At 48.5% G+C, this 15,472-nt stretch overlaps 1 protein-coding gene across 2 annotated transcripts in view; it reads right to left on the bottom strand.

Annotated features, from left to right (window-relative positions):
- LNX2 (ligand of numb-protein X 2) overlaps positions 1–15,472 on the bottom strand; it is a 72,272-nt gene that overhangs the window by 29,808 nt on the left and 26,992 nt on the right. For both annotated transcript variants that reach the window (XM_084761748.1, XM_084761747.1), the window contains one exon: positions 5,981–6,445. In XM_084761748.1, coding sequence (XP_084617874.1) covers positions 5,981–6,390 — 410 coding nt within the window. In that variant the 5' untranslated portion in view covers positions 6,391–6,445. The remainder of the gene's footprint in view (positions 1–5,980; positions 6,446–15,472) is intronic.

The raw sequence follows: 15,472 nt of genomic DNA, 5'->3' as shown, positions 1-15,472 counted from the left end.
CAGAGCGACGTGACAGAAAAGATGGCTTCAGACCTGAGTTCCACAAACCCAAGAGCTGATGGACGGGCTTGCCCAGAGCTAGCAGGTTCTCCCCGCAGAGGAGACAGAATGAGGGAGAGCTTACACAACGGGGAAAAGCCTTACCAAGAACACTTCACCAGGCGCTTCATAAGTAACTGCAAACATTAAACAGCAAACTCTCAATTCATCGATGAATCAATGGGCTGATGAAAAGAAGAGACAGTCCCTCACAAATGGCCATTATTTCTCAAAAAAGTGCTGCGCTTCCTTAGCCACCCAGGGCCAGGTCAGACAGGACTCCGAGAGTCCTTCTTACCCAAAGTGTTTGGTGGCAACAAACACTAGCGAGGGGTGTGGGCCTCTGACTTGGTGTCTCTCTGAGAACACAAATTTGTGAAGTGATGTGGTGGGGGGAAGGCGGTCAGTGTTGAAGCACCTCAAAAAAACCAAACCAAGTGAGAAAGCGAATCCAGTTCCACTACTCTCGGTACGCGCCTTTGGTGTACTTGAGTGGAGACACTTGCACCTCCATGTGTATCATTCACAGTAGCTATGAAACGGAACCAGCCTAGACATCCGTCAATGATGAAAAAAGAAAAGGGTGTGTATACACAATGAGACTTTACTCAGCCATGAAAAACTGAAATCATGACATCTGCAGAAAGATGGCTGAGAACGAGATGATAATGACAAATGAGCTGGATGCAGGAGACAGGTACGGTACTCACTCGTGCAGAATCTTGTGCACATTTACGTCATCAGAGTAATAGGAGGTTATGAAGGGGCGGCCAGAGATCTTAAAGGGGGGATGGGCATGTAGTGGATGATGTGGCAGCACATGGCCTAGGAAAGGGCTCGACCGGAGCAGGGGAGGAGCCAGGGGGAGGAGCCAGGGGGAGGGAGCCAGGGGGAGGACAGTCGTGGAGGAGTGTGAATAAGAACAAACTGTAACATGTTATCATACGCTGTCTATTTATGTACACATGTATGAACCCCAGCACTCTGTATGCACGCTTGCAACATTTTTAAAACCCAGGTATTGTGGTACACACCTTTACTCCCAGCATGTAGGAGGCAGAAGCAGGCAGATTCCAGCCCAGCCCACCCAGTGAGACCGTAATCTCAAATGAAAAAAAAAAAAAACCTTTGAAGAGTTAATCTCTGAACTCTATCATAGCACATATGTACCCACAGGGGTAACCTCGAGCCTTTCATCCCAGTACTCGGTAGGGGAGGGCAGAGGCCAGCCTGATCTACATAAACAGAGCAAGCTGAGCCAACAGCTCGACACAGAGTGTACCACCTGCCTATAGCTAGGAAATACAGTTAAAGTCAACTTTACCATGGAAAAGTCTGAGCTAGAAAGGAAGAAGCAAGCATGCTCACATCCCCCAAGGGAGAGCAAACGCTTAACAACAGGAAACCATCCACAGAACAGGAAGACACGAAAATGCTGTCACAGACAACATGGGAGCATGACGTCCTCCGGGCGGCTTCAGGGGAGGAAGTCTATAGATAGACCCTGAGGAACACCCATGCTTCAACAGGATGGCCACAGCTCAGCAGACCATGGCAGCCCCGGGCAGGGACGATGGCCGAAGACAGCGAACTAATTAAGGCAGGGAAGGGGGTCCACAGAGAAAAGGCCAGCAAGGGCCAACTGCTGCAAAGGGAGAAAGGACAAGACCCTGTGGCTGGGGTGTGGCCCAGGGGCAGGGCTTCTGTCCAGCATGGCTGAGGTCCTAGTTCAATCTCAAGGACACAGTGCTGCAAGACACAAGACCAAAAAGTGTCAGTCTGGGGGTGCATGCCTACACCCCAGCACTGGCGGCTTGTGTGCCTGCATGCCCAGGCATTTCTGTCCTAGTTGGCTTTCTACTCCTGTGAGAAACACAACAACCAAGGACAACTGGGAAGGAGAGGGTTTATTTCATTTTACAGCTCAGAAGTCAGGGCAAGAACTTGAGGCAGGAAACTGGATGCAGGAACCGAAGCAGACAACCTGCCTTTCACCCAGTCCAGGACCCTCCTGCCCATTAAGGAAGTGCCCCACAGACCTGCCTACAGGGCGGTGTGCTGGAGGCAGCTCCTTAGCTGGGGCTCCTGCTCTGCACATAACCTTCACTTGGTCCACGCTCACAAGAGGCTGGCCAGCTTAATAACAAGCATCTGACAGAAAGTAAACATGGGAAAGTGCAAAGGGCAGCTTCTTCAAAGCCTGGGTATGTGAGAATGGGAACGAGCTGCTAAGGGGTTTCAGGACCCTTTCCAGTTGTCTGAATGTTCTAGAACCCAGATGATACATGGTACTGGTACTGGGAATATACAACAGGCACTAAAGCACATACTATTATTATTATTTATTTATTTATCTATTTTGGAGACAAGGTTTCTCTGTGTAACAGCCCTGGCTGTCCTGGAACTAGCTATGTAGACCAGGCTGGCCTCGAACTCTCAGCGATCCACCTGCCGCTGCCTCCTAAGTGCTGGGATAAAGGTGTGCGCCACCCCCCCCCCCCAAGCATATACTTTAGAGAGGTGAATTTCACATGTGAAATACACAGGAGCAAGCGATTCAGAGCAAGCTCAGACAGAAAAACTCACGCCACAGCCCAGATCAGCGCCACCCTCCCTGGCCTGGTACACAGAACTGAAGCTAAAGGAGCTGCACTGCTAGTCCCTGTTTAACATCCTGGGTGCACACACAACCCTGCATCCTTACCCCTGTTCTATTAATATGCACGCAACACTTTAAGCCCAGCTAAGTCAACATCACAAAGCAACTGAATTGCAGAGGTATAGTCCAAATACACTCAGATCGGATTTCAAAGGCTTTCAGCCTTTTCCTCAACAGCAATACTAAGTTTATTTGTGTGGAATTCTTAAGTCCTATAAAAATAAATTGAATTTGTTCTACCAACAAGTACTTCAAAACACTATTATGAAATATCCAGATAAACAGACCTCAGTGATCATTAAAAAACAAAAAGCCAAGATGGGTGCGGTGGCATGTGCCTATAATCCCAGCATTTAAGAGGTGCAGGCAGGGGGCTCAGTTCAAAGCTAACTTAGCTGTACAGAGTTCAGGGCCAGTTTGGTTATGGGAGACCTCTACACACACACACACACACACACACACACACACACACACACACACACACACACACAAAATCATGCATCAGCAAAAACAAAAAGCATGCCAGGCATGGCCATGCCTTTAATCTCACAGGCAGGTGGCTCTCTAAAGTTCAAGATCAGCCTGGTCTATAAAGTGAATTCCAGGCCAGGTAGGGCAATGCTCTTTGGAGACAAACAAGCCAAACCAGTGCTGTGAGCAGATAACGTTGGAAAACGCTTGCCTTGCAAGCAAGACAATCTGAGTTAGATCCCAAACCCGTATTAAAACAACAAAGGAGTGATGGCGCACGTTTATAATCCTGGTGCTGTGCTTACTGACCCAGGCAGCCAGGCAGATCCCTGGGGTTTGCTGGCCAGCGAGAGAGACTGCCTCAAACACAAGCAAACAAAACACAAAAAAAGAACAGGTGGTTGATGCCTGAGGAACTCCACCCAAGCTGTCTTCTGGCTCTACATGGACCTGTGCACACAGAGCAAAACAAAAGGACCCCAAACCTCCAAGAGCCAGGTGTAGGAGAGGGCCACCCCAACAGAGCCAGGTGTGGGAGAGGCAAACCGAAGACTGCGTCTCACTGCAAACCACTACCACCACCACCACAGAGAAACCCCAGAGCAGGAGAGTGGCAGTGAGGGAGATGAGAAATTCCTTGAGCTCCAGAGCAGAGGCAGCAGTCCGTGGACTTCAAAGACAGGTTGACTGAGGTTATCCAGGCTGAGACCTTCTTAGCCTATCCAGTGAGTGCTTTTCTTCCAAGGAAAACTGGAGCAAAGAAAAACAGTTCTGAATCTTGCTGGAAGCCAGGGCATAAGGGTGCAGATTGCTTGCCTGCAAATTTAAGCACCTTCATTTCCACTCGTTTTGAACATTAGGCGTGGAAGATGGGCTGAAGATACTGGAAAGAGCAGGTGTGCTACAGGTGATGTCGTTCAGCGAATCGCATTTGGTACAACACAAAAGAGCATGTACTAGTAATAGACAAATAAGAAGCCTGGTATGAAGATGTCACATGCTAGTATTTGGTATGCTAATTAAAAAAAAGAGGTATTACAGGAAAAAAAGAGGCCCAAACTATTACTCATAACAACTGGGCATGACTTAGATTAGCACATTCATGTCTCTGGTGGATTCTCAGATTCTGCCTGCTGGTGATGGAGGCATGGAACATAAAGCTATGTCCCTGCTTTTCCAACAGTATCTATCCTCTTGGGTACAAGCAGTTTCTCTGTCAATCTCCACATTTCTCAGGTTTTAAAAACCTTTTAATCCACGACTTTGCACGTGCTGAGCAAGCCTGCTGCCACTCGCCCTCAGCTTGTGTCGACAGAGTCTGAGGCTCTCAAGGCCCACACCTCAGCTTCACACTGCTCAGTTCCTTCTAACGGCTGACGTGCGATCCCGTTATAACCTTGGCATCTTAGAACTGAATACACACGCACAGTGACATGCACATGAAACGCGCCTGCTTCCCACGGCAGAGCACAGACTCCATGGCAGACCGACGTGGACACAGCAAAGGTGAAGCCTAACCATGCACTAGCTAGCTCTAAATCTCCATGCCCTGTGAGGTGAATGGATTGGGCTCATCTCCTTCAGCGCCATGATTTTGTGTCACTCTACACCAGACCTACTCTGTGCCTGCCTGCAGTGTGAGGTGCAAGGCCAGTGCCGGAGTCAACATGGCCACACCACACAAGTCGTTTCAACTGATGCTTGGAAACCAACACACGTACTTGTGTCACCTCGTGTGAGCCTACAGACAGGAGTGAGTGTATGTGCGTGGGCGGAGGGACGGAGTGTGGGTGGGGGGTGAGGGGAGGGGGTCAGTTCTCTCCTTCCACCCAGGTTCTAAGGATCGAACTTTGCGAACTGCCTATAATGAGCCCTGGTGCCAGCTCAGGCTCAGAGTAATATAATTTGTTTCAAAGGCCAAGTCTTAAAAAAATAAAAACTTAGGATTTACCACCTAACCATACAAATAAATTATTTAACGTTTTAAGCAATTGTTTGTTAGAACAAAAATCACTCCTAATATGTATTTTCCTAACTCCTTCAACAGGTCAGCAAATTAAACCAGCCAATCATTTTTCCCCTTAAAAAACAAAAAAAAACCCCAGCCATTTCCACTGTCAGTCAGTCAGTGTTCCCTGGTATATTTAACCCTTTACCACTCTTTTTATTTTTTGTTCTGTTTGAAACAGGTTTCACTGTGAACTGCAAGCTGGCCTGGAACCCACAGAGCTGTGCCCCACAGGCTCTCAGCATCTTCAGTAATTAAATGACTCCAATGTGAGACCAGCCATGCAGAACGCTGCAATACTTATCTTCAGGGACAATTTTTCCTTGTATTGGGCCTTTCCTTATGAAAATAAAACAGACAAAAGAATATTTACATTTCGTTTCTTTTTTGATGCCAACTTCCTCATGGAAAGGATGTAGCATTACCATTGCCTGCCACCCACCTGTGTCTAAGCCGCATGGCATGAGGAGAAGTTACCAAGTGGTACTTGCTTACCTCCACATTCATGGTTTTGAAATATGTTACTAAATGCAGACCAACCCCACTTAGTTAGCGCACCTCTTATTTGGTTGGTTCATGTACTTGCTGGTGCTTTACTTTTTGTTGTCTTTTAATTCCTTCTGGAGGCAGGGTCTCATCAGGTAGCCTATGCAGGCCTCAAGCGCCCACCCCCAGCCTCCGCATCTCCATGCTGGGGTTGCAGGCACGAGGCACCGCGGTGACCCGATGTGGCAGGCGATGGTCGTTGTGGTCACTCTCTGATTGATACGTGTCAGTGCCCGTGCTGCCGCCCTTGCGCCTACCTGTTTTTAAGGTGTGCCTCGAGGTCACAGCGCTGCATCACATCCTGGCACACAGAGGAAAACGGACACAGAACCGGCAGTTTGTCTAGGAGCTTATGGACCAGGATGCTAGACTTCTTACACAACTTGAAATGCAGCCTCTTGCGGTCCAACGGGCAGAAGTCCTTCTCTTGTAGGAAGTTTCGGAGGCACTTGTGGCAGAACGTGTGTCCACAGGGTGTGTCGAGTGGCTGCAGTAGGGGCTGAAGGCAAATGTGGCAGACGAGGTCATCGTCCACCTCACCCTGGTAGTTGTATACGTGGTTTTCTCTTGCCCAGTGCTGCTGGCCACACTCAAAGCACAGGGGATCTAGGGAGGAGGCAGCGGAGGCCTGCTCCACAGGCACCATCTCGTCACTGGTGGTTCCCATTGTGAGTCGGCAGTCTCTGTGGGCTCATGGGTCCAGCACTTGCAGGGGGGTCGGCCTGACAGAAGCCAAGTACAAGCAAACAAAAGGAATTAGTATCAACTGAAATAGCTGAGAGGGTCAACAAAATACTAGAAAAAGATTCAGTTAAAGGCACTGTGTGTCACCCAGAGGAACGTAAGGACAGCCAACTGCACCAAGGCTGGGCGCTGCCAGTGCCACACGCTGCAGGAGCTGAGCCCTCCATAGCCTTTATAAAGGGCTGTGTGTCTTTAGTACAGTCTAAGATAATTTTGTTGGTCAATTTAAGAAAACCTTTGCTCCCCATTAAGGGAAAAATACATTTCAAAACATGTGTGACTTGAATATTTTCCCTATACAACATAAAGGGAAAGACACATCCCACTGCAAATAAAAACAGCATCCCTGTGAACTTTCCAAACACTTCTGACTCCAAAGGGAAACGCTACAAGACACAGAGCACGAGTGAGTAAGTTGTGAGTGAGCTCTGTCCTGCTAGTCCACACTCCACTTGGTCTTGTCTACCGAGAGCAGCCGGCTGCGCCTGGTGCCTCGCTGACCGTCCTCCACCTGTGGGTGGGGCCCGCAGGATGCTCACCTCCAAGGCCTTCTGCCCCTCCTGCTAAGGCTCTAGGGGTTAAGAACTCAACTCCAAAGGCAACAGCGCTCTGCCTCCTTCTGCAGACACTGGCGGAGGCTCCAATGTGCTGAGTGGCCACAGTGGGTAGGAGGGGCAGAGATGTGACGGGCAGTTACAGAGCCCACCATAAACACTGCACGCCATGAGCACCAAGACTGAAAGTCAAGGGCATAGGCGAGAGTGAGAAACTCACATTTAATTCTGTTTGGCATTGTGGTGGGGAATATTTCTTAAAAGGGTAGTGGGAGTCATTTTTCTTCTTTAAGCATGTGGAACCCGGGGACTGAGCTCAGGTTTCCAAGCTTGGGGACAGACACCTTGGCCTGCTGAGCCAAGGTGTCTTGCTAGGCCTGTGACTGCTCCAAGGCCAGCCTAGTGCACACAGGAAGACCGTCTCTCAAATGCTCCTACATAAACAGATAAAGACAAACACCACCTGCTAAGGGATCTAACAAGAACGGGGCGGATTGGGAGCAGGATCCCAGCAGGAGCTTGACCAGTGTCAGATCAATCACAAGACACCTGCCAGCCTCCTGCCTGCAGTCTTCCTGAAACAGCGAGTGCATCCTGTGGGAGCTCATCGGCCCTGCTCATCTTTGAACATGGCAGCTTCCTGTCAGCGTAGCATGCATGAAACGAGCGAAAGCAACACCGCTAACTCCTAACTCCTACAGCCTCTGCTTTCCCACCTAGTCCGCATGAAATTCACATATCCTTTGCTCTTCTTTGATGTGGTAGTGTTTATCCTAATTTTTCTTTTCCTCAAGAAAATATATGGTACTGCCAGCCTCCCACATAATGACTAAGAAAATACTTATCTTAAGACTATTATGTTTAACTGTTCCCTAAGTCCCTAAATATCTTTAGTTCTTTATTTTCATTTTACCACAAAATCTTTTCAAGAGGAAAATTAACATAATAGCAACTACATTATCTCCACCCACGAAACATGTCTTTATTGCCACAAAATAAACACTCATTCAAACTGAACTTAGAGCGCAAGCAGTTAGGGGTATATACCCCAAGTGGGCCTTGGTAGGGTCACGTCCTTGCTGGCCACTGACCCACCTGTCAGTGACCTGTCAGGGGGTGACAAGGCGCCCATATACAGAACTGTGTGCATCCGAGTGCTCCGTAAGCATTAGCTATTAATAAGAACCGGCCTGTCACTGGCTCAACGCTAACAACTTACAATTAGTAAGAGAAGGAAACCCCAGTTCTCCCTCGATCCAAATGGTGACTGGTGAACCAAGTGATGTGAGAAGTGTTTCTTGAGGTGAGGTCAGTGCAGAGGAGGGCAGGCCTGGTTCCTTCCCATCCTCACTGCACCCCAGTCTGCCAGCCTAGCAAGGCCTTTCCCTCTGTGTGCGTAAGTCCACTATGAGCCTTACACACTGCTCAGTGTTAAGCCATGCGTCTGCATGTCCCTGAAAGGCCTAAGCTCAGAGCTTGGTCCCAACATTTTGGTGTTGGGGAGGTGCCTAGTGGAAGGTGTTCAGGGCAATGAAGAAAGACCCTGGCAAGAGCTGAACACAATCCTCACAGGACCCTGGCTAGTTCCCATGAAAGTGAGGGATCTGAGAATAAGCCTGGTCCTGAATTTCTTTGGCCTCTCACCTTACCACTTCAGCAACTTCCTTTCTCTGCTGTCTGTAACCAGGGCCAAGCACATAAGCCTGCTGCTCTTGAACCTTTTCTGCCTTTCACAATGAGCTAAATAACTTTATTTCTTTGTAAAGCTTTTAGCGTTGGGTATTTTGTTATACTCACAGAAAACAGACTTAAGACAGTTCTTTGTTTTATCTGTGAGGTCTACCACAGAGAAAGAGCTCAGCACGTGCTGAATGAAGAGATGGAGAGATGGAGCAGCGGCTATGAGCCTTTCTGCTCTTGCAGAGGACCTGGGTTCTGTTCCTGTCACCCACATGGTGGCTCACAACCATCTGGAACTCCAGGGGCTCAGACTCCCTCTTCCAGACTCTGCAGGCACTGCACACACATGGTGTACATACGTAAGTGCCGGCAAACACCAGGTGCTACCAATTGTAGTTCCTTAGGCCAGCATCTCCAACACCTAAGAATACCCCTCCTCTCCTCCTCCCGACCACACCCTCTTTTGTGGAGTCTTGCCTCTTAGTGCGGCTCCTTCCCCATTGTGCTTGTGACCTCTTTACACACCTGCACATTAACAACGTCTATACAGTGTGTTTGCTTATGCACCTCCTCTCCCTGGAAGGGAAAGGCACTGTCCTTTCTTACTAAGTTTGTTGATAATGTCAGGCATTCTCATTACTCTCCCTCTCCTCTGTTGTCCCATCCCTCCCTACTAGTCCTCCCCACATTTGTGTCTTTTTGCTTCATTCTGTGACCCCGAGTTAAACCAGGGCTACCTGTGTTTGGGTCTGTCCACTGGAGCCAGGGTGGCTCAGCAGTGGGCCTGTAGTTAAAGGCAGCGGCTGCACCTGCCCCATATCCTCAGCTGACAGTCTGCTGACAGGCTCGGTCCTGTGCAGGCCCACTGCAGGGAGCACAGTGCTGGGAAAACATGGCTGCGCTGGCTGTGTCAGGCAGAAGACAGCACTCCCAGCCTTTCTCCCTGGCCCCTAGCTCTTCCATGCTTTCCCCTTCTCTTCTGCAATGTCCCCTGAGCCTTTACGAGGGGTGTAAAGGCCCTGTTTAGGACTGAGTGCTCACTGTCACTTGCTCCTGCCATCTTGAGCAGCCGTGTTTCTCGGCGCTCACTGGCTTCACTGCCAGCTGAGCTTCCCTGAGTAAGGTGGAGTGGAGGCAGCACTGCTCTACAGCTGTAGACACGCATTTTAGAAGGAAGCCTGGTTCCTATGTGTTTTGCTAAACAACAACAGTAAGTCCCCCCATTTTTACTTCTTGGCTCATATGATGAGCTAAAAAACCTGACATTGAGCCTGAAGTAAGCAACTATATATAAGAGCACAGGGAAAAGGTGACTATAAATATATAAGAGCACAGGGGGAAGGTGACTATATATATATATATATAAGAGCACAGGGGGAAGGTGACTGTATATATAAGAGCACAGGGCAAGGTGACTATATATATAAGAACACAGGGGGAAGGTGACTATATATATAAGAGCACAGGGGGAAGGTGACTGTATATATAAGAGCACAGGGGGAAGGTGACTGTATATATAAGAGCACAGGGAGAAGGTGAATATATATATATATAAGAGCACAGGGGGAAGGTGACTATATATATATATATATATATATATATATATATATAAGAACACAGGGGGAAGGTGACTGTATATATAAGAGCACAGGGGGAAGGTGACTGTATATATAAGAGCACAGGGGGAAGGTGACTGTATATATAAGAGCACAGGGGGAAGGTGACTATATATATAAGAGCACAGGGGGAAGGTGACTATATATATAAGAGCACAGGGGGAAGGTGACTATATATATATATAAGAGCACAGGGGGAAGGTGACTGTATATATAAGAGCACAGGGGGAAGGTGACTGTATATATAAGAGCACAGGGGGAAGGTGACTATATATATAAGAGCACAGGGGGAAGGTGACTATATATATAAGAGCACAGGGGGAAGGTGACTATATATATATATATAAGAGCACAGGGGGAAGGTGACTATATATATAGGAGCACAGGGGGAAGGTGACTGTATATATAAGAGCACAGGGGGAAGGTGACTGTATATATAAGAGCACAGGGGGAAGGTGACTGTATATATAAGAGCACAGGGGGAAGGTGACTGTATATATAAGAGCACAGGGGGAAGGTGACTGTATATATAAGAGCACAGGGGGAAGGTGACTATATATATAAGAGCACAGGGGGAAGGTGACTATATATATATAAGAGCACAGGGGGAAGGTGACTGTATATATATAAGAGCACAGGGGGAAGGTGACTATATATATATATAAGAACACAGGGGGAAGGTGACTGTATATATAAGAGCACAGGGGGAAGGTGACTATATATATAAGAGCACAGGGGGAAGGTGACTATATATATATAAGAGCATAGGGGGAAGGTGACTATATATATATAAGAGCACAGGGGGAAGGTGACTGTATATATATAAGAGCACAGGGGGAAGGTGACTATATATATATAAGAACACAGGGGGAAGGTGACTGTATATATAAGAACACAGGGGGAAGGTGACTGTATATACACACATATATGCGCACAGGAGGAAGGTGACTATATATAAGAACATTGGGAAGGTGACTATATACACACATACACACATATATGCGCATAGGGGGACTATATATATAAGAACTCAGACGGGAGGTGACTATATATATAAGAACTCAGGGGGAAGTGTTTGTGCCTCCACAGGGCAGTGAACACACTCAGGCTGACCCTGCAGCTTACACACAAAGAACAAATGCTGCTCCCTTATCTCACAGGCTGAGAAGAAACATCCTCCGTGCCACCAACAGCAAGCTCTCACTCCAGCTCACCCTGCCGTGGGCTCTGACAGCCGCCTTCCAGGAAGCAGTGCCTGTGAAACCGACCTCAGAATCCCTCCAGACACTCAGAAGTTCGGCAGGATATTAAAACACAAACAAACAAAACCAAAGACCTCACAGCCACCACAGAACACAGCGCCTACGTCCCTGTGCACCACCACAGAGAGGCTAAACACCTGTTTCCCACACAAACCTGCACAAGAATGTTTAAGTAACAAGAGCAGACGATGGGAAGGACCCACAGACTCTTCTACAGCTGACCAGCACACCAGCACACGGCGACACATGTGTACTGTGAAATATTTCTTGGTGATAAAAAAGGGACAGACAGAACCCACGGAGTCTCAGAAGGGCCCGTCACACTGGAAAAGAGTAAGAACTGAAGAGGCCCCGCTGCTATAGGTCAGATCTTACTTAGGCGTCCCCGAAGGCCATGCAGTGAAGCTTGGCCCTCAGCATGGTGCTGGTGGACGACAGCAGGCCCTTTACGAGGTGGGGCCTGGCGCGGCCCTGGTCCCTCCTTCCTCACCACAGGGCGAGCATTTCTGCTCTGCCATGCAACTCCCACCCCTCGCCCAGGGTCATGGGGGAACAGACGTGAAGCTCGGAAACTGTGTCAAAATAGTGAGTAAGTGCCTCACACATCACGTCAGCTAAGTAACAGTGAACCACAGCGCTGAGGCAGGCCTTCCTAGGGAGCCTGAAGGGCTCCCTCACGCCTACAGGAGCATCTGCGCCCTGGGCTGTAAACAAGCAGTTAGCACGTTACACGGGAGCTTCACATAAGTTCTGCCCTTTATCTACCTTTGACTCCTAACACAGACACTAGGAAGCAGGAGACATCAGAAAAGGAAGTCTCAACAGTTCCACCTGGACGGTTTCTCACTTCGGTGCGTCCGGCTACTCATCTCCTGTCCACTCTGCAATATTTGAGAGATCACTTCACATATCTGAAAAAATCACTTTAGACTTATTCCCAAGTTTTGACTTGCTGTTAGATGTATCCCTGTTTAATAACCTACAAAATTAGTAAACTAAACGAACAGGACACTAGACACTATGAAACTAAAGCCCAGATATGGCAGCTGGGCAACACCGTCGCTCCAGAACACATTCCTGCACTCACCACGCTTACCAAACACCCACCCTGGAGCCTCAGCTCCCATCTGGAACCAGCAGCTGTGCCTAAGCAGTACTGATCACATACATGCTCCACAGCAATTTAAACCATTTTCATTTTCTTTGTCACCGCCATTATTTCTGTGTGCGTGCACATGCGTGAGCACACATGTGTGAGTACACAGATGCACCTGTTCCACAACATGTGAGTGGAGGTCAGAGGAGTTTTCCAGAAGTGGTCTTTCCTTCCACCCTTGGATATGGGCGGGCACTGAACTAAAGTCATTAGGCTTTCTCTCAAGAGCCTCTGCACCATCTTACCAGTCCACTCCACAGCAACTTAATACAGAAATGCTTATCATTTTTATTTCTCTTTTAAAGAATTGTATTTATTATTTTATGTGTTTGGGTTTTGCCTGTGTGTGTGTGTGTGTGTGTGTGTGTGTGTGTGTGTTTGTGTATGTATAGGACACTGTGCCTGGTGCCCAGAGGCCAGAGAGGGCTCTGGACCCCTGAACTGCAGTTAAGATGCTGTGAGCCGCCGTGCGCACTGTGAACTGGATCTGGTCCTCCAACAGTAGTAGCAAGTGCTCTCAACCACTGGACTATCCTCCCAGCGGCAATTGTGTTATCTTTGAAAAAAAGATTGTTTGGAGCCTGCCGCAGGACAGTTGATCACACTGTGAGCCTGAGCTTATTATGTACTGGAAAAACCTGTTTCTAGCTGCGGTGTGGCTCAGTCCTAGCACACACCTGGAACTTTCTCTGCCTCTCTGAGGTAGTAGGCTTTCACCCCAGGGTTTAGCTCTTGAGTCTTTGTTGGTAAAATTGAACAGCTGGGATTTTGTTAAAAAACAACAGGAGCCCAAGGTCAAACTTAGCTAAAATCAAGTTTGAAGCCAGTCTTCACTCTATACATTAGATCCTGACTTTAAGGAGGAAAAACAAAACACAAAAAAGTCTCTGTGGAAAAAACGCTATTGCAGAGAAGCCTACAGCACATGGCTCCTTCCCAGGGGATGCCTTGCCAGCCTGCTGAATAGCGGCATTCCTAATGCCTGGGAGAATGCCCGCAGCCTCACCAGCATCACATAATAGACAAGCAGCGAGGGTGGGGGAGGGAGCTGTCGTGCCCACTGCCTTGCTTTTACTGCTGCTGCCCGCTGGGGTGCTATACAGGTATTTAAATGCTGCTTTATAAGGCACTCAAAGGCGAGGGCTCAAATTCTAATCAAACCATTGCCTGTTTCCTTTGAGCAGATGACAGCTTTCAATGCTTGACTCCCAGAAGAAACTCTCTAGATACGATCTTCGGGTGGCTGCTGAATCATTTTTAAGGCTTTTCTCATAATTTTGAATTTACCCTTGAAATTACCCAAAGCAGGAAAAGTCATTTTAAAAAAGCGCTGCTTTGAGTTAGGGCCCTAGGCTCAAAACTCAGCCACGCACTAGCCACTGATCCGACATGTCACTCAGCCACGCACTAGCCACTGATCCGACACGCCACTCAGCCACGCACTAGCCACTGATCCGACATGTCACTCAGCCACGCACTAGCCACTGATCCAACATGCCACTCAGCCACGCACTAGCCACTGATCCGACACGCCACTCAGCCACGCACTAGCCACTGATCCGACACGCCACTCAGCCACACACTAGCCACTGATCCGACACGCCACTCAGCCACGCACTAGCCACTGATCCGACACGTCACTCAGCCACGCACTAGCCACTGATCCGACACGTCACTCAGCCACGCACTAGCCACTGATCCGACACGTCACTCAGCCACGCACTAGCCACTGATCCGACATGTCACTCAGCCACGCACTAGCCACTGATCCGACATGTCACTCAGCCACGCACTAGCCACTGATCCGACATGTCACTCAGCCACGCACTAGCCACTGATCCGACACGCCACTCAGCCACGCCACTCAAACTCCTGCAGATCTTGGCCTCTTCCTGTGAAGCAGGGATGGCGTACAGTCTTTTCATTGCCATAGAGCAGCATCTCAGGGTTACCACCTGATGGGAGAGGGTGGTGGAGCACTGGGGAGCTGCGCTGTCCCCCTGGACTCACGGCTTTACCAGCCCACTCTCACCTAGAGCACTGTCACTCACAGATCCATGACCTAGGACCCCGAGCACTCTTCTCTCCTGCTGTCCACTGCCGTGCTCCCCACAGCACTGACCTAGGTCCCGCCATGTAGGGCTTCTCTCTGTTGTATTTGTCTATTGTCGCTGGAAGTTCCTGTTTTCACAAGTCCTAAGGAGTACCACATACTAAGGAGTGGAGGGGTACACAACTGGACACACCAGTTATTTCCACCACGGCAGTAAGATGCTCCATGTTTTAAACAAAAGTAATTTTCTCTGCCAGGCATGGTGGCTCACGCTGTGAGTTCAAGGCCAGCCTGGTCTACAGAATGATTTCCAGGACAGCTAAAGCTACATACATAGTGATACCCTGTCTTGAAAAAAAGAATCCAACAATAATAATTATTATTATTTTATTAATTATTATTATTACGTCTCTTCCCTGCTTCCCAGTTAAGGTGCTTTGCAGGAGACACAGCCACATCCATCTCCAAAGGTGACACAGGTGATGGGGTGTACCATAAGTAGATGGGTTTCTATAAAAAGTACTTGCCCCCAACATACACAGAGGAGCCAGCAGGGCGCTGCCTCTCTGCACATGAGGTGGAGCTAAGCTGTCAGGGGGGTCACTGTGACGGTATCAGTAGTAATTACAGTTTCTTTAAGACTTCATTACCCTATTTATGCCAAATGTAACTTAATATCTCGGC

This window comes from Acomys minous (assembly GCF_964271855.1).
Source record: "Acomys minous genome assembly, chromosome: 16".
In the NCBI taxonomy this organism is placed as follows: domain Eukaryota; kingdom Metazoa; phylum Chordata; class Mammalia; order Rodentia; family Muridae; genus Acomys; species Acomys minous.
Note: the sequence above shows the minus strand (reverse complement) of the source record. Positions and strands in the feature narration are given on the sequence as shown.